At 58.5% G+C, this 20,757-nt stretch overlaps 1 protein-coding gene across 9 annotated transcripts in view; it reads left to right on the top strand.

Annotated features, from left to right (window-relative positions):
• GDPD5 (glycerophosphodiester phosphodiesterase domain containing 5) overlaps positions 1–20,757 on the top strand; it is an 86,877-nt gene that overhangs the window by 61,592 nt on the left and 4,528 nt on the right. For 6 of the 9 annotated variants that reach the window (XM_028517501.2, XM_036028801.1, XM_036028799.1 and 3 more), the window contains 13 exons: positions 704–807; positions 3,581–3,674; positions 4,298–4,357; positions 10,247–10,345; positions 10,644–10,737; positions 11,109–11,254; positions 15,064–15,146; positions 16,272–16,422; positions 16,941–17,159; positions 17,786–17,943; positions 18,263–18,410; positions 19,435–19,517; positions 20,011–20,025. In XM_028517501.2, the coding sequence (XP_028373302.1) occupies positions 704–807; positions 3,581–3,674; positions 4,298–4,357; positions 10,247–10,345; positions 10,644–10,737; positions 11,109–11,254; positions 15,064–15,146; positions 16,272–16,422; positions 16,941–17,159; positions 17,786–17,943; positions 18,263–18,410; positions 19,435–19,517; positions 20,011–20,025 (1,454 nt within the window). Of the gene's footprint in view, positions 1–703; positions 808–3,580; positions 3,675–4,297; positions 4,358–8,139; positions 8,159–10,246; positions 10,346–10,643; positions 10,738–11,108; positions 11,255–15,063; positions 15,147–16,271; positions 16,423–16,940; positions 17,160–17,785; positions 17,944–18,262; positions 18,411–19,434; positions 19,518–20,010; positions 20,026–20,757 lie in introns of those variants that run through there. The other 3 variants (XM_028517502.2, XM_036028804.1, XM_036028803.1) reach the window with 3 other exon arrangements.

The raw sequence follows: 20,757 nt of genomic DNA on the forward strand, positions 1-20,757 counted from the left end.
GCCGGCCCTTCGGGAAGCAGCCGTGCTGGTCAGCAGCCCCTACCCTCCCCACTTCCACCCCTGTAGGAGACAGAGGAGTGGCCTGGCCCAGCTTGGGGGGCCAGAGCCTGGTGGGGGGGACAGACACTGCACTTCCTCAGGTCCACAGTGTGTGTGTGTGTTGGGGGTAGGGGTTGTCTCCTACCTTATCCTTCACTAAGTTGCTGTGTGACTTAGGCAAGTTGCTTTGCCTCTCTGGGCCTCAGTGTTCACACCAGTAGCACTGGCCCAGGCAGGGAAGAACAATACCTGCGCTGCAGGCCTGAGTGAGGAGGGAAGGAGATGCAGGCTGGGTCCTCTGTTCACAGACTGCAGGTCACCAGGCCAGTGGGAAGGCTCTGGGCAGACGTGGCCTTTGCTCCTGGGGCCATTGCCAGAGGGGGGAGGCTGTTGTACACCGGAAAGGCTGGCTGCAGCAAATAAAACGGCCAGCTCTGGGGTGGCCCTCCCCTTCTGGCTCCCGCTGTTTTGTGCCTTTAGGCTCTGATGTTGGAAGGTCACCTCCCCTCTCTGAGCCTCAGGCCCCTACCAGTGTGAAGAGGGCACTAGTCCCTGTCCGATAGGTTTGGCTACAGAGGGGGGGAAGGGGGGGCACATTCAGGTGGGTGGCCTGCCGGGCCAACCCCTGACCCCACTTGACCCCTTTCCTGCTCTGCCCCTCCAGTGGGAACGCCTCTGGTTCCTGCTCCTCACCGTCACCTTTGGCCTCACGCTCACCTGGCTCTACTTCTGGTGGGAAGTCCACAATGACTACGACGAGTTCAACTGGTAAGTGGGGGCAGGGGACGAGGCCTGGGTCCCCGGCACCCGGTGGCTGAGCCTGGGCTGGGGAGAGGAGTTGAAGTTTGAGCCTCTCTCCCAGGCTGGCCCTCAGAGCTCTGCACCAGCTCCTGGCGGCTTTGGGGGCAGGGTCCTCTGGAAGCCCAGCAGGAGCTGAGACCAGCTGGGGGGAACAGGGAACTCCTCCCTGGGGCTGCTGTCTTGGAAAATAGGTGGGAGGCTGGGGCAGGGCTCAGCATGCCGCCTTTGTAGACAAGAACTCCGGGGCCCAGAGATGCCAAGGCCTCGGCAGAGGAGGTAGGCCCGGACCCCAGACCTCTTAGCTCCCTGAGCAGGGTCCTGGGTGGGGCAGGCAGATGCCATGGTTCTGGGGCAGCTCAGGTTCATTGTGAACACCGGCCTCAGGTCCAAGGGCAGGGCTGTCTGAGTGTTGTGCCTGGGTACAGGAGGGCACCTATTTCTCGCCCCCACCCGCCCCGCCCCACCTCCGCCTGCATGGCCTATCTCTGTCAAACAGTGAAGGGAGGAGCGGAGGGACCCTGGGTTCTGGTGGGAACTCCTCTGTTGGAAAGTGTAGATACTAAGGCCCAAGTTCACACCATCATTTGGGGGCAGAGTTGGGGCTTGAAAGCCAGACCTCCTCACTCCCTGTTCAGTGATGCCTCTTCCTTTTGCTCAGAAGTTCAGCTCTGTGTGGCTGTGGACAGTCTCTGGTCCTCTCTGAGCCTCAGCATCCTCTTCTGTAAAATGGGAGGATGCCGCATCAGGTCTTTCTGAGGGTGGAGTGAGGTGACGGACTTGAGAGGGCTCCAAGTTCTCCCTAGACCTGAGGGCTGTTTCCTGGGAGGCCCGTTCCCTCGCTGGAAGGTGGCCATGATGTCAGGAGTGGGGATTTCTGGGGCTCCGGGCTGCTGATGGGCCGTGTTCTAGGGTTCCACGAGGATGATGCTAAGACTGTTCACGCAGTTGGGCGCCCACTGCCCTCCGTGTGGCCTTCCATGTGGCCCTCAGCGGCACCTTTGCTATTAACGAGCGCAGTAAAGAACCTGCCGCTGTCCCTCCGGCGCAGCCTGGCGAGACGAGCCTGGGCCCCAGCCGAGTCCCAGAGGCGGCCTCTGGCCTCTGTTAAGGCCCATAAGTCAAGCATTCACCCTTGTAGGCGTCCCCAGCACAGGAGCTGTCGTGGGTACAGGAACGTAGGATTGCTGGCCTCGCCTGCAGGCCCTGGGCAGTTCTGCTGAGCTGGCCATCGGCTGCGGGAAGCCCATCGGGCCCACCCCGATGGGGCTCGGATGGGGGAGCGAAGGCCCAGAGGGGGGTGGGACTCACAACCAGTTAGGACCAACAAGGCGTACTGAGGACGGTCTGAGGAAACTGAGGCTCAGAGAGGTTAAGTAGCCCCTCCAGAGTCACACAGCGAAAGGCCGACAGCTCTAGGACGGGGGCTGACGCCCGACTGACTGTACCATACCGTCCGCAGAGCCACCCCACTTGTCCCAGAGAGTGAGCTCCCGGTGCCTGGGTGGCTCGAGCAGAGGGCGGGTGTCTGTCCTGTCGGGAGGCCGCAGAGGGAAGGCCCGCCTGGGACATAGGGGTGGCCTGCCACCTGCCTGCCACCTTGGCTTCTTGAAGTCGGGGCTGGGACTCAGAGGGCCTGGCCGGGCCTCTGTGACCTCAGGTCTGTAGAGGACACAAGTGAGAGCCCGGCGGTCAGGGCTGGATGACGAGAGCCTGGGAGGGGCTGTTGGGGCCATCGCTGTGCGGGACGGCGAGGCTCCCTGACCAGTGAGAGACAGAACATTTTTTGAAAAGTAGTTCCCAGGAGCAGGGCCCACCCCTCCGTGGACCGCGGCCCCCCCCAGCTGTGCAGTGGAAGAGTGCACCCAGTGAGTGGCCCTCAGGCGGCAGATCTGCCTCTGGCACCGGAGGGCGAGGGCCGGGGAAGGCAGGCGCCAGGCGCCTTCGAAGTTCATTCCCTTCAGCCCTGCAATTCTGTTTGTAGGAGTCTATCCTAAGTAAATAATTACTAACATGGAAAGATATGTGCAAAAATTTCTTTTCTGTGTTAGTTTTAATAGCAAATAATTGGAAATGATTAATTGCCATCAGTAGGAGTTTGGCTACATGTGGTGTGCTAACTCAGTTGCACGGGGGGGCCCTGGGAAACTACACATCCCCGGACATTCACTGACCTCAGTAAATGCCTGTGTTAATTAGGAGATAATCGACTGCTTACCACGTGCCCCCCCCCCGCCCCCAGTTCATCCCCAGGACACCCTATGAAGGGCATTTTATCAATTCCGACACCGCTCATTTTCACATTTCAACACTGACATTGAGATGAGTGTCACAGTGGATGGCGTTTTAGAATTGGGGAAGCCTGTCACCTGCCCAGGCACCTGCAGGCCCGTGAGAGGCAGGTGGGCACTGAACCCGAGTGCGCCTCCCTCCGAAGCCCGGTCTTGGCCCCGAGGGCTGCCTGCGTGCGGCGGCCCCGGCTCTGCCGACCACACAAACAGACAAGCGTGGGGGACGCCCATGGAAGACAAGTCAGCCCAGTTCGGGAACTGGCTATTTCTGGGCAGGACTGTGGGGATTGTCTCTTTCTTCTCTACGCTCTCGGCATGCCAGGTGTCCACCTGAGCCCGGACAGGCCTGATGGATGCTTAAGGAAACAGTAACACCTCTCAGAGTGGGCGGGGCCCGGCCCCGGGGCCTGGTCCCGGGCAGAGGTCTGACCCCGGCACCTTCTCCTCCTCAGGTACCTCTACAACCGCATGGGCTACTGGAGCGACTGGTCCATGCCCATCCTCATGACCACAGCCACTGCCTTCACTTACATCGCAGGCCTCCTGGTATGTGGCGCTGGCCCTGCTCTCAGGGAAGGGAGACCTGGCCCGTGCAGGGCTGATGGTGGGGGGCCGCCCTGGTCTAAGGGGGGAAGCAGGCTTTTCCCATCTCTTGGGCTGCTGCACTTCAGGGGCTCGGCTCCTTCAAGGTGGGAGGTCCCCTTGCTCTCGCCTCACCCTGGAGTATTCCCCCTGCACCCCAGGGAGAGCCGTCCTGCTCCGAGGCCCCGCTGCAGACTTTCTCTTCTGTGGGAAAGAGGAACCCCTGCTCTGGTTCCTGCTCCCACTACTCTGTTCCCTCAGATGCAAGTCAGTCCCCAGGTTGGACTGGGGGCTCCTTTGGGGACAAGGTTCAAATGTATCTCAGCTTCCTGGGGCCTGGAACTCCTAAAATGTTCGTTGAGTAGTTCAAGCGCAGCAGGTTCCTAGTGACCTCCTGAGGGAGAAATCCTAAGGGAGGAGCTGGAAGCCTGAAATACTTTGGGAGGCGGCCAGGCTTGGGCTGAGCTGGGCCGGGCATACCCATCGCCGACCAGCAGGGTTTGCTGGCTGATCAGAGCCAGGCTTTGGGAAGAAGGGTGTTTGGGGAATTGGTGGAAACTTTGAGTCACACGTGGGCCCCTTCTCAGGTGCTGGCACTGTGTCACATCGCTGTGGGGCAGCAGATGAACCTGCACTGGCTGCACAAGGTAAGGGCTGCCTCCGCGAGGTCTGACAGGGGGAGGCTGGAGGCCTCAGCAGCAGAGGAAGAGCCAGGACACATCACCCCTCCTCTGGACCGTGACTGTGGCTGCCCGGGGAGCTAACACTGAGCGCTCACAGCCCGCCCCGCATTAACTCACTGAACCCTCACAGCGGCCCCGTGATGCAGGCACTGTCGTCTCATTTTGCAGCTAGGGAAACTGAGGTACAAAGAGGTTAAGTCATTTGCCCAAGGCCTCCTGCTTAGTAAGTGGAGGATCCAGGATCCTAACCCCACAGCTATGCAATTAAGCAGCACGGGTCACGGCTCCAGCCCTTGCACTGGGCTCTGTCTGGAGTCTCCGCCTCTTCATTCCTCAGTGAGCTCGTTCTGAAACTCTGACCCAGTCATGTTATTCCCGGCGTAAAGCCCTTCCCACACTCCCATTGCTCCAGGATGACCCACACGCCCCCACCCAGCATTAAGGCTCCGTATGACTCAGCCCCCACTGATGTCTCCCAACTGCTGTCATGGGACAGTCACCCCAGCTTTCACCCCATGAGGTGTCTCAGGCTCTGCCAGCATGCCTGTCCCTTCTCTACCTCTTCTCTCTTGCCTCCCTTTCTTTCTCTGTCCTGTGGACCCTCCCTCAGTTCTCTTCTACCTGCACAGGCTGTGTGGGCTGCCGCAGCCCCTGCAGGCCCCCTACCACGGCCTTGAACACCTGTGTTGTCCATTTCTATCTGGCTCCCTGACCCCGACCCTCCCAGCTGGGAGCTTCTTGCAGGTCAGAATGGGCCTTCCTGTCTCTGCGTCCCCGGTGCCCCGCTCAGGGCTGGGCCCAGAGCATGGAGGCTTCATGGCTTCAGAACCTCAGAACCTCAGTGCGTACATGGTGCCGAATATACAGTGTGTGCCCGATGCTGCTCTTCTGGAGGCCCCAGTGGACACAGTGGTGGTGCAAAACTGACCAGAAGAGAGCCCTTCCCTCTTCGGCCTTGGAGGGAGGGCTAGACTGTGCCTTTTCCCCCCAGAGCCTGGCTCAGAGTGGGCATGCCATTTAGGAAGGGGCAGACATGTCCAGAAATAGCTAAGAGCCCATGAGATGCGTCCAGAGTGACTCTGAGGGGAGCGGCTCACTTCCAGCTGCAAGAGGGACATAGGGCAGGAACTGGGAGAAAGACCTAGTGAGCTGTGTACTGGGAGGGCCCATGGGCATCCAGGGGGGCCTCTGAGATCAGCTGGGGAGTCAGCCTGGGTGACTGAAATCTTGGGGGCAGTGAAGAGCAGCCAGCAGCCCCGGTGTCCCACCCTCCTCCTGCTTGTCACTCTATCCGGAGGTCTCCTGTGGGCTCGTGAAGTTCCCTCTGTGAAGCCCTTTTTTTTCCCAGCTGCACAGCTGACACTTGAAAGAACAGCACCAGATGGCGCCTGGGTGGGGCTGGCACACACCGTGGTCACCTCCTCTAGGTCATGCCTGCATCTCAGCAGGTCACACCTTCGTGATCCTCGTGGAGAGGCCTCCCGAGGCACCGAGCCAGCAGGGGCGGCAGGTCACTGCAGGGGGTCTTCTCCTGGGAGGGGGGTCAGATCCCTTCATCTCTGCCAGGGCCAGCTCCAGTGCCAGCCCTGCCTTCCTCTCCCCTCTGCTCCCCAACCCCCCAACCAAGAGCTCAGGCTCAGCATGAGGAAGGTCCTTCCAGGCAGGGCTGGTGCTTAGCTGGACCCATTGCGCCAGGAGGGAGCTAGCCCCTGGGGCTCAGAGTTTTCAAGTAGGGGCTGGACACTTTCCTGTTCGGTTCCCAAGATTCTATTATTTGATCAGTATATTCTAAGTAATCTTTTTCATGTTTTAGCCAATTTTCAAAATTAGAAAGGTACAAAAAAAGCACACAATGTAAATCTTTCTACCATCTTTCCAGAGTATTTTAAATATGTACAAATATACATGTACACTTCCTTCTTGCCTTTATTCACACACAAGCCTCTGTACCCTCCATTTTGCACACGACCGACACTCCCGGAGTGCCTCCCCTCCGTGCACTGACAGCTGCCCACTGGCGCCCAGTGTGTGCACCTGTGCCCGGGTTAGTAACCCTGGGTCCTGCAGTATCTAGCCAGCCCCTCTTGATGGGCCTGATGACACCCTACTTGCTTTTAATTCATTGCCAGGACGTGTAGCAGGGACCTGGGTGGGGAATTCTGGGTAAAAAGCATGTACTTTAGTAATTGTGATAGTTCTTATCAAATGGCCTCCTTGCTAAGTGCCACCAGTTCGTGCTCCCTCAGCAATCTGTGATTGCGCTTACAGATAATCAGCTTTGCCCGTGAAGTGTCTGAGGGTGTCTCCACTGGTGCCGACTGAGGGGTGAAAATAGTCCCTCGATGCAGTTTGGGTTTGCGTCTCCCTGATGATGAGTTAGAGTCAGCATCTTTCATGTGCCTGAGTCATTTGCATTTTCTTTCTATAAACGGTCTCTTCATATTTTTTGCCCTTTTTGCTACAGGATTGGCTTTTGGCTTATTCCTTTGCAGGAGCTCTTTATAGATCTGCAAATTTGGCCCCTGGGCCGATGAACTGTGAATAATTCTGCCTCCTTTGTCGCTCACCCTTTGACTTTGCCGGTCGTGGTTTTGCCATGGGAACTTTATCCTTAAGGGTGTGGACATGTCATCTCTTTTCATGACCCCGGCTTCCGTGTCAGAAGTCCTTCCCACTCCATGATTAAAAGAAAACTCTCTATGGGATTATTTGATAATTACATGTTTCTACTTTTTTAACACTTAACATTTTTATCTTTTTGGAAGTTACTTTCAGGTGTAGTATGGTCTTTCTTTGTTCTTTGATGGCTTCCCACAGTTCCTGACTCTCTGCTGAGTAATCTGTCCTTTCCCCTCTAATTGGTGATGCCACTGTTACCATACACTAATTTTTTTCTAATTTTTAAAAATCTATTTAGATCTGTTTTTGAGCTTTTTATTTACTTTCTTTTATCTCTCTAGTCTATAGCAATATCATACTACTTTAAATACTACAGTTTTATACTATGTTTTAACCAAGATCTGTACTTTGAGAGTCTCTGGCTCCCGCGGCCCTGGGGCGGGGAGGCTGGAGCAGAGCTGCTCAGGGCGCATCGGGCACTGGGCTCGTCACGACAGCCCTGACTTCATTTATTAGGCACGTACTCTGTGTGTCAGGCACTTTCCACACAGTGTTTCATTTACTCCTCGTAATAATTCTGTTCATCTGGTCCTATGCCCACTTTTAAAAATTATACCACTGACACTTAGTAAGCATTTACTATTTTGGTGCCAATCACTGTGCTAAGCACATCACTTGAATTTTCTTTCTTAAAAAAATTTTTTTTATTTATGTTATTTTTAGACAGAGGGGAAGGGAGGGAGAAAGAGAGGGAAACATCAGTGCGTGGTTGCCTCTCAAGCGCCCCCTGCTGGGGACATGGCCTACAATCCAGGCATATGCCCTGAGTGGGAATCAAACTGGCAACCTTTTGCTTTGCAAGCTGGCACTCAATCCACTGAGCCACACCAGGTAGGGCTGCATTTTCTCATTCATTTTCCCCAATACCCACTAGGGTAGGCCCTCGCCCTCCCCATTTCACAGCTCAGGAAACACACTTTGCGAGGTCAACCTCCCCCAGCAGACAGCAGGGCTGGGCTTTGACTGATGGATATACTCCTGTGTGTCCCTGAGCTCTGGCCAACCATCTGCCACAGAACCCAGGTGCCAGCCGCCCTCAAGAGGCCAACCTGTGGCACCTTTGCAAGGCTGGGTCCCAGCACCTAGGTAAGGGTCCCAGCACCCAGGCAAGGCTCACGGAACAAATGGGTGGTTCTCCTATGTCCCTATCCTTCCCACTGCCATCAAAAACCACAACCTCCCCAGCATGGAAGACCAAAGATGGTGACATCAGAGGACAGTGGGCTGCCCCTGTGCCTTCTGGGTGGGGCTTCTCCTTTCCAGTCAGATCTGAGGATGCCGGCCCCTCTGTGGGGATCCAGCAGTGTTACTGTGGCCTAAGGACGTGTGTGGGGGAATCCCACCGACACCAACACTGCAGTAGCGCTACTGATCATGGCACCACTACGGCAACTGAAAAACTCATAATAAAATTTTTAATTGCATTAGGATTAGGGGGAATTCGTTTTATTGCAAGTGTTTCCACTAGCAATTAAATATTGCAATAAGCTGCTCCCAGAAACAGCCCTTCAGAGACACTTGCTGTGCCCACGGCCGGCCTGGCGGGGGCAGCTGGGGCCAGAGCACCTGCGCATGGAGGGGGGTTCTCAGGGATGGCCAGGACACGGCTCAGTCTCCCGCCCCTGGAGCGAGACCTCTGAGACAGGCAGAATGGGGTTTGGGTCCGGATCCACCCCCGCTAAACCTCATGACCAAGCAAACCCTTCCGGTCTCCGAGCCCAGTTTCTCTGCGTATGAAATGAAGACGATACCTCCCTGGGATGTGAGGAGAGCACACACGGGGAAACCGGGAAGTGCCTCCCACACACCCAGGCACCCACGGCCCTCTGTGGACCTGCATTTCGTGTTCCCCGGGCAGCCACGTTGCAGTCTGTAAAGGCCTCTGCCCATCTCAGCCTTATTACTGTTTCTTATTGGAACATTAGTCTCCAGACTGGTGGGCTGGAATGGCAACCGGCAGAGGAAAACTTCATCCCAGGCAACAGTGAATCCTCCCTGCCTGGCAGGGAACCACCATGGATCTGCCCTGACCATCTAGAAACCGATTTAGAGCTTGTTTGGGTCATTGGAGGGTGCTTAGGACGCTGCCGAGAGGGGGCTAGGAAAGGCCCTGCAGGAAGAGAAAGGGGCATGGGCCCTGCTGGCTGGCAGAGGCGCCGGCTGGCAGTCAGGCCGGAGGAAGTCAGTCAGGTAGCATGTGGTGGCTGTGGCTGGCCAGCTAAAGAGATCAGGGCAGGGGCTCTGGGGGAGAGAGGTGGTGTGGGCCTGGGCCTTAGGGAGGCCTGCCTGGACCTGCACGGGAGGTGGGCAGAGTGAGTACCAGGGTTCAAGGCGGTGGGGGGTGTGGGGCTGGAGACCAAGATGCCAGGCACCAGGCTTAGTTTGGGGCTCATCTTGCTTACCACGAGGTGTTTCAGAGCTACCTGTCCCCCGAAGGTTCCATCTAGTCTTCGGTCAGACCTGTGCTTGAATCTCTGGGAGGTGGCTGTGAGGGCAGCCGAGCTGACACGTTGGAGGCTGGAAGCCCAGGAGCTGGGGCTGAGAGGCAGCCTCTGGGGGGGAGAGGGGGATAGGACCTGGGGTGGGGGCCGGTGCAGCAGGCCCCTCCCTCACCCCTGCTCCAACCTGAAGGGCTCCTGTGAGCCTGGCTGGGCTGGGTATCAGGCTCCTGCAGGGGAACTGGCTGCTGTCTCCTGCCCCTGTGAGCCAGGCAAGTTACCCTTCACCCAACAGTTGCTGGCAGGGCTGGGGAGGCCTCAGAGGTGACCTGCTGGGCCCAGGAGAGCCCCTGCCCCACAGTTTGCTGGGTGTCTCCCTCACGCCTGCAGGGGGTTGTGCCTGGGGCTTCACTTGGGCCTTGCTCTAGCTCCGTCCCAGCTCTCCATCCTCCTGTTTCTCTTGGTCCTTGGTCCTTTGTCACTGGGTCTGCCTGCCTCCTCCTGCCCGTCTCACTGTTATCTCTGACTGGCTGTCTCCAGTTTCTTTGGATCTCTACCTTCTCTTTCCTGCTTCTCCCCTCCCAGCTTTGTCTGCCTCTGCACTCTCCTTTTCTTCCCCTCAGCACCTCCCTCTGCTTCCCTGCCTCTGCCCTCCCTTTCTCAGACACACGGGGGACCCTCTGGCCGTCCAGCCACACCTGCTCTGACCCCGTCTGGTGGCTCTCCCCCCTTGCAGATGGGGCTGGTGGTCATCCTGGTGTCCACAGTGGTGGCCATGTCGGCCGTGGCCCAGCTGTGGGAGGATGAGTGGGAGGTGCTCCTGATCTCCCTGCAGGTGAGTGTGTGTGTGTGTGTGGGGGGGGGATGCTGCTTCCCCCAAAACCCTCAAAAGAAGGAAGCACCTTTTCTATCACTTCCATTTCCTCAGACCAGGACCCAGAGGGGGCAGGGAGGGGGTCCAGGTCACGTAACCAGTCAGAGGCAGGGAGGACACTGCAGCCCAAGGTGCCTGAACTCCCAGTTTCCTCTGAGAGTCCCCTGCCCCGTGGGTAGAGATGGGCCCTCAGGATGCTGGTGGCCAGAGGGCCTGGCATGGCTGGGAGTCAATGGCCCTCTTGCCCCTCCCACCGAAGGGCACAGCTCCGTTCCTGCACATGGGGGCCCTGGCCGCCCTCACGGCGCTCTCCTGGATCGTGGCGGGACAGTTCGCCCGAGCGGAGCGTTCCTGTAAGTACGACTGGGCAGGACCTGTCCCCCGACGGTACCCTCCAAGTACCAGGCCAGCCTGCCCTGCCCTCACCTAGGTGTTCCCTGGGATGACGTGGGGCCCTCGTCCTCCGTGTGGGCGGCTCCATGGGGGCTGCAGCCTCAGTCCGCTGTGCCCTTTTCCCCTTCTGCGTCTGCCTGGGGTGTCTGTGTGTGACTTAGGGGCAGGGTCACCTTCCAGCAAGGATGGGGCTGCCCTTAGTACAGGGTCCCTTCAGAGCATCTGGGTCCTGGCAGGCAGAGGGAAGAGGGGTTCCCCTGCCTGGGGCTCACGGTCGGGCCTGGTGGGAGCCGAACGCTCAGCAGGCGGTGCTCACAGCCTGTGCCTGCAGCCTCCCAGATGGCCATCCTCTGCATCTTCTTTGCTGTGGTGTTTGCCCTCTACCTGGCCCCTCTCACCTTCTCCTCTCCCTGCATCATGGAGAAGAAGGATCTGGGCCCCAAGCCCGCCCTCATTGGCCACCGAGGCGCCCCCATGGTGAGTGCCACCTGAGGGCCCTAAGGGACAGGGGTGGGGGTGAGGTGGGGGAGCAGAGCTGCCATTCTGGGGGGAGCTAAGCAAAGACCTATCTCCCTGTAGGGAGGAACTTGGAAGGAAATGAATGTAATACATGTAATATAATAATAGCAACAGTGTTTAGCCCTTTTGGGGGGGTACATGGGAAGGACTGATGAAAAGGCTAGAGAGCTTAGACGGGATCGAATCCTGATGATCCCTGAGGGCATCCTGTAAAACGCTGCGACTTCTGTCAGGAGGGCCCTGGAAGGACACAGGAGGGTTTGGGCCAGGGCCAGACACTGCCGGGTTGTGGGTTACGAAGGTCCAGAGGAGAGAGCTGCCGGGTGTGGGCTGGAGAGCAGGGCCCGCAGGCCGGGCAGCAGGAGAACCCACCCAGCCGTGGGGGCAGGGGAGGCGGGTGAAGCGCAGAGCCCACCGCTAAAGGGAAGACGGTGAAAGCTGGACTGTGCTGAGAGGGAGAGAGAGGAGTCAAAGCCAGGGACGCCCCCTACTACTGATGCCCTGGGCCCCTGCAGTAGGTAGACTCCCCCCCTCAGCCCCGCACCCTGCCAACGGGCATGCTCCAGAGCCAGGCCTCCTCTGCGTCTTGGCAGCTATGGAAGCCGACTCCATCTTCTCTGTGCCAGCTCCCTCATCTTGTACCCTGAGATAATGAGATTGCCTGGGACGGAGGGCCCCGTGAGGCGGGACTTAGCCCGAGAGAAGTGCCCAGCTCTGAGCCTGGTGGACATTCCTGTTATCTTGGGCCTTACCCACCCCCTTCTCTGGATTGAGGCTTCATCACCTTGAACCTGAGTTCTAAACAGAGGCAGTACCACTCCCCACCGCTAGTGGGTGCTTGGAGTCTTCTTGAGAGCTTTTTTTTGGTTATCACAGGGATTGGGAGTGCTATGGTATTGAATTCAGGGTAGTCAAGGTGGCCTCATAAACTTTTAAATGGAGGTGTTGAGTCTGATGGGGCTGTGAATCACCCCAAGGGCCTGCCCACACTGCTTGTGGTGGGCGTTATGCCCACTTTCCAGGTGATACCCAGAGACCTGTGCTGAGCTGGGCTCTGGTGCCCTCCCACCACATCCCGTCCGGTCACATCACTTCCTGAAGGCAACCAGCTGGAAAGGCCTTGGCTTTGCAGTCGGAGGGATCTGGATTTGGGGACCCGTTTTGCCATATGCTGCCTGTGTGCCTCGGGGGTCACCTGTCTACAGTGAGGATGTGGAAGCACAGCTTCTCCTGGCGGTGGTGGGGCCCCCCTTTTCTCTGTGACCCAGATACCCACCCACCTGCTCCGGAGGCCAGGGGACAGGAGGGGGCGCTTAGTAGGGAAGGAGGCGGCAAGTGGAAGCAGCAGGGTGGCCCAGTGTGGGTTATTTTTTTAGTGGGAAATTTTCCAACAATCACAGACACAAGAAGAGCAGTGTAATGGAGAAGAGTGAGATGAATCCAGTCCTACCTCCTGCATTTATCGGTGCCTTGCCACTCTCAGCTCATCTCTTTCCCTGCGTGCCTTTTCCTGCGGCAAGAGTTTGAAGTGGGTCTCAGACATCGTACCGTTCTCCCCACACATACTTCCGGACGTACCTCTAACGCACAGGACTTTTCTTTTAACATGGCCACAACCACAATGCTTTTATGACAACCAGCCCAATTAATAACAATTCCTTCATGTTATCTAATATTGAATCCATGCTCAGTTTTCCTTTATATTCTCAAAAACACCTCTTTACAGTTGAGTCATTAAAAATCAGAACCCAAGTGGGGTCCAGCCAGTGCTTCTGGTTGACATGTCTCCTAAGTGTGTTTGAGGCTGTAACGACCCCCTCCCTGCTTTTTTTCCCATATGCTGTTTATTGTTGAAGAAACAGTCATCTGTTCTATAGAATTCACACATTATGCATCTGGCTGGCTGACTTCTCAGGGTGTTTTCTGAGGGGCTGGCAAAGGTGTGGGCACAACTCTGCCACGTGCCCCTGGGAATGCACAGAGGCCTGTGCGTGTCTCTCTGTGGAAGGTCCTGAGTCTACACATCTGTGCGGTGAGCCCAAGTGCACACCCCTGTCTTGGAAATGGTGTCCCTGTGCCCTGGGTGTGTCCTCCCTATGCGAGTGTGCCTGGGTGTGTGTGCATTCACACTTTAACACTCCAAATCTTGGCCTCTTCACCACAGTGGCTTGCCCACTTGAGTTTGCGACCCCTCAACCCCTCCTCACACACACTCACGCACACTCTTGACAGCAGGCTCACACGTGGGCTGAGGCCAGAGGCAGTGGGAGCCCAGAGATGGAGACTAAGAAGTCACCCTGGAACCCCAAACACTTCCCGGGGCCTTCCTGGAGTCCCAAGACCGGCCAGGGAGGGCCAACTTTCCACGCCCCTCTCTCTAGGAGGCCAGCACCAAATGCAGGGAGACTTCAGTTGAAAAAAGCCTCCAGAGAGAGACTTCACTCCTCCCAAATACTCCCTGTGTGTCTACCCACAGTCTGCCCTCTGCAGCCCCAGCCCAGGCAGGAGGGAGCAGTGGTACCTCTCGGGTGGTCACTCAGAGAGGCCTGGCCACAGGGACCTTTAGAGACGAAATGGACGGGAAACCCACACCTCTCTCTAGATGCCTCTGTGGCCCTGTTCCACTTCTGGGTGAGGCCTCACAAGGCTGGCTTCACCGGGAGACAGGGGGTACGTTCCCCAAGGCAGCTCTGCACCAGGAAAAGGGGAAGAAAGAAACTCTTGTTATAGAGACTGTTGTTGGCTGTTTTCTCACCTATGAGCTTGGGAATATTAGCCTACTTTATAGCTAAAAAACCTGAGGTTCCAAAAAGTGAGGTGATGACCTAGGAATGGGAAATGGAATTGTTTCTCCTCAGCTCCAAAGCCCTTTCCGTGCCTGGCTGCCTCCCAGAGGGGAGTGTGTTACACGTCAGAGAACAGCATGGGCAGAGGGAGAGAGAAAGGGGACCCTTTCCATCTCATCCCCTCGTAGTCAGGAGTCCACGCCCTCCCCGGCCCTTCCTTGCCTGGCTCCTTGTTCTAGCCCAATCCTTGGTATGGTGCTGACCCCCAGTGGCAGCAAAGAGTATGACAGGGACCTCAGACCAGAGAACTGGGGAGACAGAACCTCCACCCTCCCCAAGTGGAAGGCCCCTCAGAGAACAGTGAATATACTCTCTCAAGGGGCCAGTGGGGAAACTGTGGTCCAGAGGAGGAAGAGATGCACCCCAAGTCACAAAGCTGGTTAAATGGTAGAGCCGGGGCTACAAACAGCTTTTCTGACATGGATGCCATGGGGTCAGCAGGTGTTAGTTATTAAGTGCTTACTGTTTATCAGGCAACATGCTTGAGCCTTTTCACCCATGTGACAGTCTTGGAAATTGGCATGTCATTTTCTGTACAGACAAGGAAACTGGTTGTCCCTTGAAACTGCCGCCCGTCTACCCTCTCCTCCCTCCGGGATCTCAACCTGGACTCGGGGTACAACAAGGGGAGAACTTGGCATTCAGCCCAGCCCAAGAGGCAGAGGACCATAGACAAGCCCTCCCACCCCCACACTTACAGACATCAACATTCACCGCTCCCACCCAGAAAACCTGTGAGGCAGGCACGACTGGACAGAAGAGGAAACTGAGCTTCAGAGAAGCCGTGTGGGGGGGCCGGGTCATGCAGCTATTTCTTGGAGGAGCTGGAATTAGGGCCAGGCCCAACATGGGAGTTTCACTGGCTGGGGGGGTGCACATCAGCTGACTCAGAGCCCTCCCCTCACCACCCTGTCCCCACAGCTGGCCCCAGAGCACACGCTGATGTCCTTCCGGAAGGCCCTCAAGCAGAAGCTGTACGGGCTACAAGCTGACGTCACCATCAGGTAGGCGTTGGGGATGGAAGGATGGCACTGTGTCCTGTCCCCATGGCATCCACCTCTGGGTCGCTGCTGGAGAAACTTCAGGTCCCAGAGCCTCAGGATGGGAGGGCAGAGTCTCGATGATCCACTGCAGGCTGGGCACCCTGTTCATGACCATGAATCTTGTACCAAACCCTGGGATGTAAAATAAAGAACAAAACAGTTGCTCTTGGTACAAGCAGGTAGGGAGGGCTGGGACCTGGAGTCTGCCACAGCTCTACTTGAAGGAAAGACTAGATCCCTATGCAGGACCAGATCGAAGAAAGATGGAGCTCAAACACTCTGACAAGTGAAAGCAGCACCTTGCAGAGCGATCACTCACTGTGGTGTTGATGGCATTTTCAAAGACCACATTAAAATGACTTGCACATTTTCGACATGTAGATATATGTGCATCCTAGTACAATGGGCAGGAAGAATCCGCCCCCATCTCACAGCAGATACCCCTGGGAAGGGCAGAGGGGCAGGGCTGTGCTGTGGGCATGCACAGGTTGTATCCTGGACCAGGGCACCTCTTATGTGAGAATGCCTCCCCAGGGCAGATGTCCTAGAAATACGTATTGGTGAAACCTTTCTAGTAGATGGTGGCAAAATACCCGAGGAAGGGGCACCTGGGTGCCTTTACCGTTTTACACTCAGGCACGATAGAGGCTCAGACAGCTGCAGCAGGGTGGACCAGGGTGGTGGGGGCCAAGATTCGTCAAAGGAGCCTGCATTTGCACTGTTCTCACCGTGGCATCGCATGGTCTGGGTTCCAAGCCAGGGTCCACCCCTTACTGGCTGTGGACCTTGAGCTAGGTACTTCTCTCTCCCAGCCTCAGTTTCCCCATTATCAAATAAGGTAGCGCCTACCTTCCAAGGTTGCTAAGAGAATAGGCCCAACCCTCTTTCCTCAACAGTCTCCACCCCGACCTGACCCTCACAGACAATGCGAAGGAGTCGCCCACCAGCCCACTGCCCTCCCTGTGCAGCCGGGAACCCGAGGCCCAGAGAGGGTGGGTGGGTGTAAATGGAGTGAAGGGCGCTGATTATTGTGGGCAGGTGAGAGGCCGGGACAGGCAGTGACCCGGCAGTGCCACCCCCCTGCAGCCTGGACGGCGTGCCCTTCCTCATGCATGACACTACCCTGCGGCGCACCACCAACGTGGAGGAGCGGTTCCCGGAGCTCGCCCGCCGGCCTGCCTCCATGCTCAACTGGACTGTCCTGCAGAGGCTCAACGCCGGCCGGTGGTTCCTGAAGGTCTGGCTGCAGCTGCCCCACTCCTGGGCTTGGAAAGCATGGGCGGGGACCCTCCGGAGTGAGAGAGCCGGGTGGCCATCGCTCAGGTGACCCCCACGCCCCCAGCCTCCCTCATGGCCAGGCTGCTTAGCAGCCTCCTTGGGCTCCCGCCACCGCAGCCCGAATGTCGTGGTTGTCATTGCTTGTGCTGGTCCTGACTCCCTCACCAGAAAAAGCTGATGCTGATAACAGTTAAAATTGTCAAATCTGTAAAACTCTAGAGAGAGGCTGGTTCTCTGCTCGGAAGTGTTACTAAAGGAGAAACATGCTGGGGTCCAGGAGACATTCCGAGCAAATAATTCTTTGGGTAAGCAGGGTGTGGCACAGAGGTTAGGGCTGGGGTCTCCGAAAGCCCCCACAGGCCACAGCCATCACTCTGCTTGGCACGCACACCTCAGTAGACACTGGCAGCTCAGGGGTCTCCACGCTCGGTAGCCAGGAAGGCACGTGCAGACCACATGTGTCATTGTCTCTGCCAGACGGACCCCTTCTGGACGGCCAGCTCCCTGTCACCCTCCGACTACAGGGAGGTCCAGAACCAGTCCATCTGCAGCCTAGCTGAGCTCCTGGAGTTGGCCAAGGGCAATGCCACGCTGCTGCTCAATCTGCGCGACCCCCCGCGGGAGCATCCCTACCGCAGCAGCTTCCTCAACGTCACGCTGGAGGCCGTGCTGCGCTCAGGCTTTCCCCAGCACCAGGTGAGGCCCCGCAGCCCTGCCCCGCCCCGCCCGGCTCCTCCCAGCTGTGCTCTGCCCAGCCACGCCCCCTGGGGAGCGCAGCTTCACCACCCCGCTGCCCACCCGCAGCCCGGGCCTGGCTGGAGCAGGACTCCAGCATAAACTCCCCATGCCCTTGTCCAGACCTCAGCTTCCACATTTGTAAAATGGGATCACAAGGGGAACAAGGGGGGAACAAGAAAGTCCTTTAAAGTGTACAAAGGGCAGGAGCAAGTCCAGGTTCTACGAAGTACTGTTACTTCCATGAAGCAGTGTCTACAGCCTTGGAGTATAGTATTTGGAGGTCGGAGGACTGTCACACCAATGTGTGACATGTGCTCGGTGCTGGTGGCCTCGGGCAGAGTAACTGCGGTTCAGGCCATCAGGCTCACCGTGACTGGGGTGGAGAGGGAAGCTCCCTGGGTTAAAGCAGTTCACAGCCTCAGCTGGGAACGAGCCGCCCCATGATGACTATTACGTGTGAGCTTTCACCGGGTGCTAGGGCCTGTCCCTCCCAACCCTTGCAGGTGCTTTTGGAGCTGGGGGCGGGGCACTCTAAACCGATTTTGCAGATGAGAAATCAGAGGCCACCCCCTCTCCGCCTGCAGGTCATGTGGTTGCCCAACAGGCAGAGGCCCTTCGTGCGGAAGGTGGCTCCAGGCTTCCAGCAGACGTCGGGCTCCAAGGAGGCGGCCGCCAGCCTGCGGAGAGGCCACATCCAGCGGCTGAACCTGCGCTACACTCAGGTGTCCCGCCAGGAGCTCAGGTGCCCACCGCCCCCTCCAGCTCACCCAGGGGAGGGCAAGGCCGAGTCCCTCCATCCCGCCTCTCTCTCTCTCTCTCTCTCTCTCACACACACACACCTGCGCACCCACACAGCCGGGCAGAGGGCTGGAAGCACAGGGGCTCCTGGTTCAAAGAGGAGATGCTGAGAGCGTGAGGCACACGTGGGCTTGTCTCTGTGTCCGGCGCTCTGGGGGTGCAGAGGCATTCCTCCGGGGGCAGCTGTGAGGATGGCGCCGTGCTCTACAGGCTTCCCGGGGGCCCAGGCCCACGGGCTGACCAGCCCCATCCCCTCCCCACAGGGACTACGCGTCCTGGAACCTGAGCGTGAACCTCTACACGGTCAATGCGCCCTGGCTCTTCTCCCTGCTGTGGTGTGCGGGGGTCCCCTCGGTCACCTCCGACAACTCCCACACCCTGTCACAGGTGCCTTCCCCACTCTGGATCATGGTGAGTCGGAGGGGTGTCTGGGGGGCAGAGGGCACCTGGGCGGTGCAGAGAGCTGCCAGTGGCACCCGGGAAGGTGCAGGCTCCACAATTGGGGCCCCCAGTGAGGTCCCAGGTTGGGGGGAGCCCATGGAGGGGGCAGGCCTGAGGCATGAGGAGAGAACGTCTAGTAAATGACTGCGGGTTTGGTTGGGTGTTGTTACATTTTGTTTCAAGGGAGGGGAAGGCATTGTACGTAGAGGGTAACAGGACAAGTACAGGAACATTAAAATCTGCCGGGATTACAGTGAATTGGGCCAGTTTTCAACTGGGCGCCCGAGCTCCCGCGGACAGGCCTGAGCTCCAGTCCCAGCTCTGCTGCTGGTGGGAGTGGGGGGCCCTCGATCTCCCGCCTGGGCGCCCGCTGCCGCCCCTCTGGGGAGGCAGGGTCAGGGAATCAGGTGTAGGTTGTGGGTGGTGAAGTCCATCCACCTGCCCACTGTCCTTTAAAACCTCCGGGTGCTCAGCCCTGTGGCAGCGGCAGTGAGAGCACATGCAAGTTTCGGGGTCACGGGAGTTCACCAACAGCAAGCAGGCCCCCGCCACTCCTCCCCAGTCCACCTGAGGTCCCAGCGGTTTGCCCTCCAGGCCCCTCTCCGCTGACCCCGGAGGGGGAGCCCCCACAGCACACGCAGTCTTACACACACGCCTGCAGGCCACGTTGAGCCCTCGCACACACCTGTTTGTCCTTCATTATTCGCCTCTTGCTTTGAGCCCCCCTAAGCACACGAACCCCCCACCCCAACCCCGAGAGTGAGTGAACAGGCTCAACACAAACCACCTCCGCCCTGAGCACCACACAGGCCCCCTGTGCTGTGCGCATGCGCACGGGACCCTGACCCGGGCCCACGGTGCCCGGTGCCCAAGCCTCCCGGCCTTCCCCTGCCCCTTTCCAGCGGTGACAGGGGCCCTCCCGCCCTTGGGCCCTCAGTCTGGAGCCCAGTGTGGGCCGGCCGTGACTGGAGCTGCCTCGGCCATCTGTCCACAGCCCCCGGACGAGTACTGCCTCATGTGGGTTATCGCCGACCTGATCTCCTTCACCCTCATCGTTGGCATCTTCGTGCTCCAGAAGTGAGTAGGCTCTGACCTCCTTCCTCGGCCTTCCCTGCCCCAAGACAGACCCGGACCCACCACAGCCAGGGGAAGCCCCTCCTGAGCCCTAGGCCAGGCGGGGGCCTGACCAGACAGCCTGTGCAGGGGAGGAGGGCTCCCAGCGGCTGGGTTTGCCGTGTGGACTCTGCCGGGTTTCAGCTCCCTGCGGCTGGCTCTTCTCCTCACCTGTTGTTGCCCGAGGCCAGGGGACCCCACCGCACTCAGCACTCGGTTGTGCCGCGCTGGAGACCTCCCACCCCTCAGGACAGCAGCTGGCACAGTGGTTGCAGTGGGGAGGTGGAGGGTGGGGGATCAGGGCCAGGCTGGGGTCCCAGCCCAGCCATGACCCCACGGGAAGGGGTTTTGTTCTTGACTGACGTTCTCTCTCTGTCCCACACTGCTCTGACCCGGCGCATGTCCCTCCTCTCTCTCCCCATCCTCCCCCTCTCTGCTGCACTCTGGCCTCTCACAGCTATCACTTGATCAGGTAATTCTGGTGTGGTCTTCCTCCTCCTGTTCCTCTTTCTCCCTGGTCCTTGCCCCCCCCTTTCTCCAGTTCCTCTGAGAACCTGCACGGAGCCCAGGCTCCCTCACCGCCACCCCCCAGACCCCTCCGGCGCCTGGAGCCTCCTTCCCGCCCCAGCAGCCCTCCTGGCCCCAGCCCCTCCCTTCTGTCCCCCTCTTCCCGTGTGTGCCCCTCCGCGCTCCCTTCCCCCTGCTGTTTCTGTGGATGGGGAGCCAGTGTTTCCGCAGGTGGCTGACCTGCCCTCTCTCAGCACCAACGCACCTCCCCCTGGGGAGGGGGTTCTGCCTAGGCACCTGCCCCCCCAGTGTCACCTGCAGAACCTCCCCCGCCGCCCAATGCACACCCGCCCTACCGACTCCTGTCTCTCCCTTCCCATCTGGTGCCTTCCCCTCTCGGGGTCTGCCTCTCCCATCATTCCTCCCCATCTTTGTCTCATCTCTATTGCTTTCTGTCTGACCCCCCTCCCCTGGGGAGGGTCCCACAGTGGCTGGGCTTCCTGTCCTAAGTGTGCATGGCTGCAGAAGCCCTGGCCTGACACTCTCCTTCTGGGGTCCATGCTAAGTCCCAGGATGAGACATACGCCTCAGGGACTCAAGCCCTCTCTCCTTGGTCGAGTGCCCGGGGCCCTCCTGGGTCAGGGGCCTCACTGACCAGCTCAACACACGGCACGGGCAGTGTCGTCGGCCTCCTGGG

The sequence above is a fragment of the Phyllostomus discolor genome, chromosome 6 (assembly GCF_004126475.2).
Source record: "Phyllostomus discolor isolate MPI-MPIP mPhyDis1 chromosome 6, mPhyDis1.pri.v3, whole genome shotgun sequence".
Lineage (NCBI taxonomy): Eukaryota > Metazoa > Chordata > Mammalia > Chiroptera > Phyllostomidae > Phyllostomus > Phyllostomus discolor.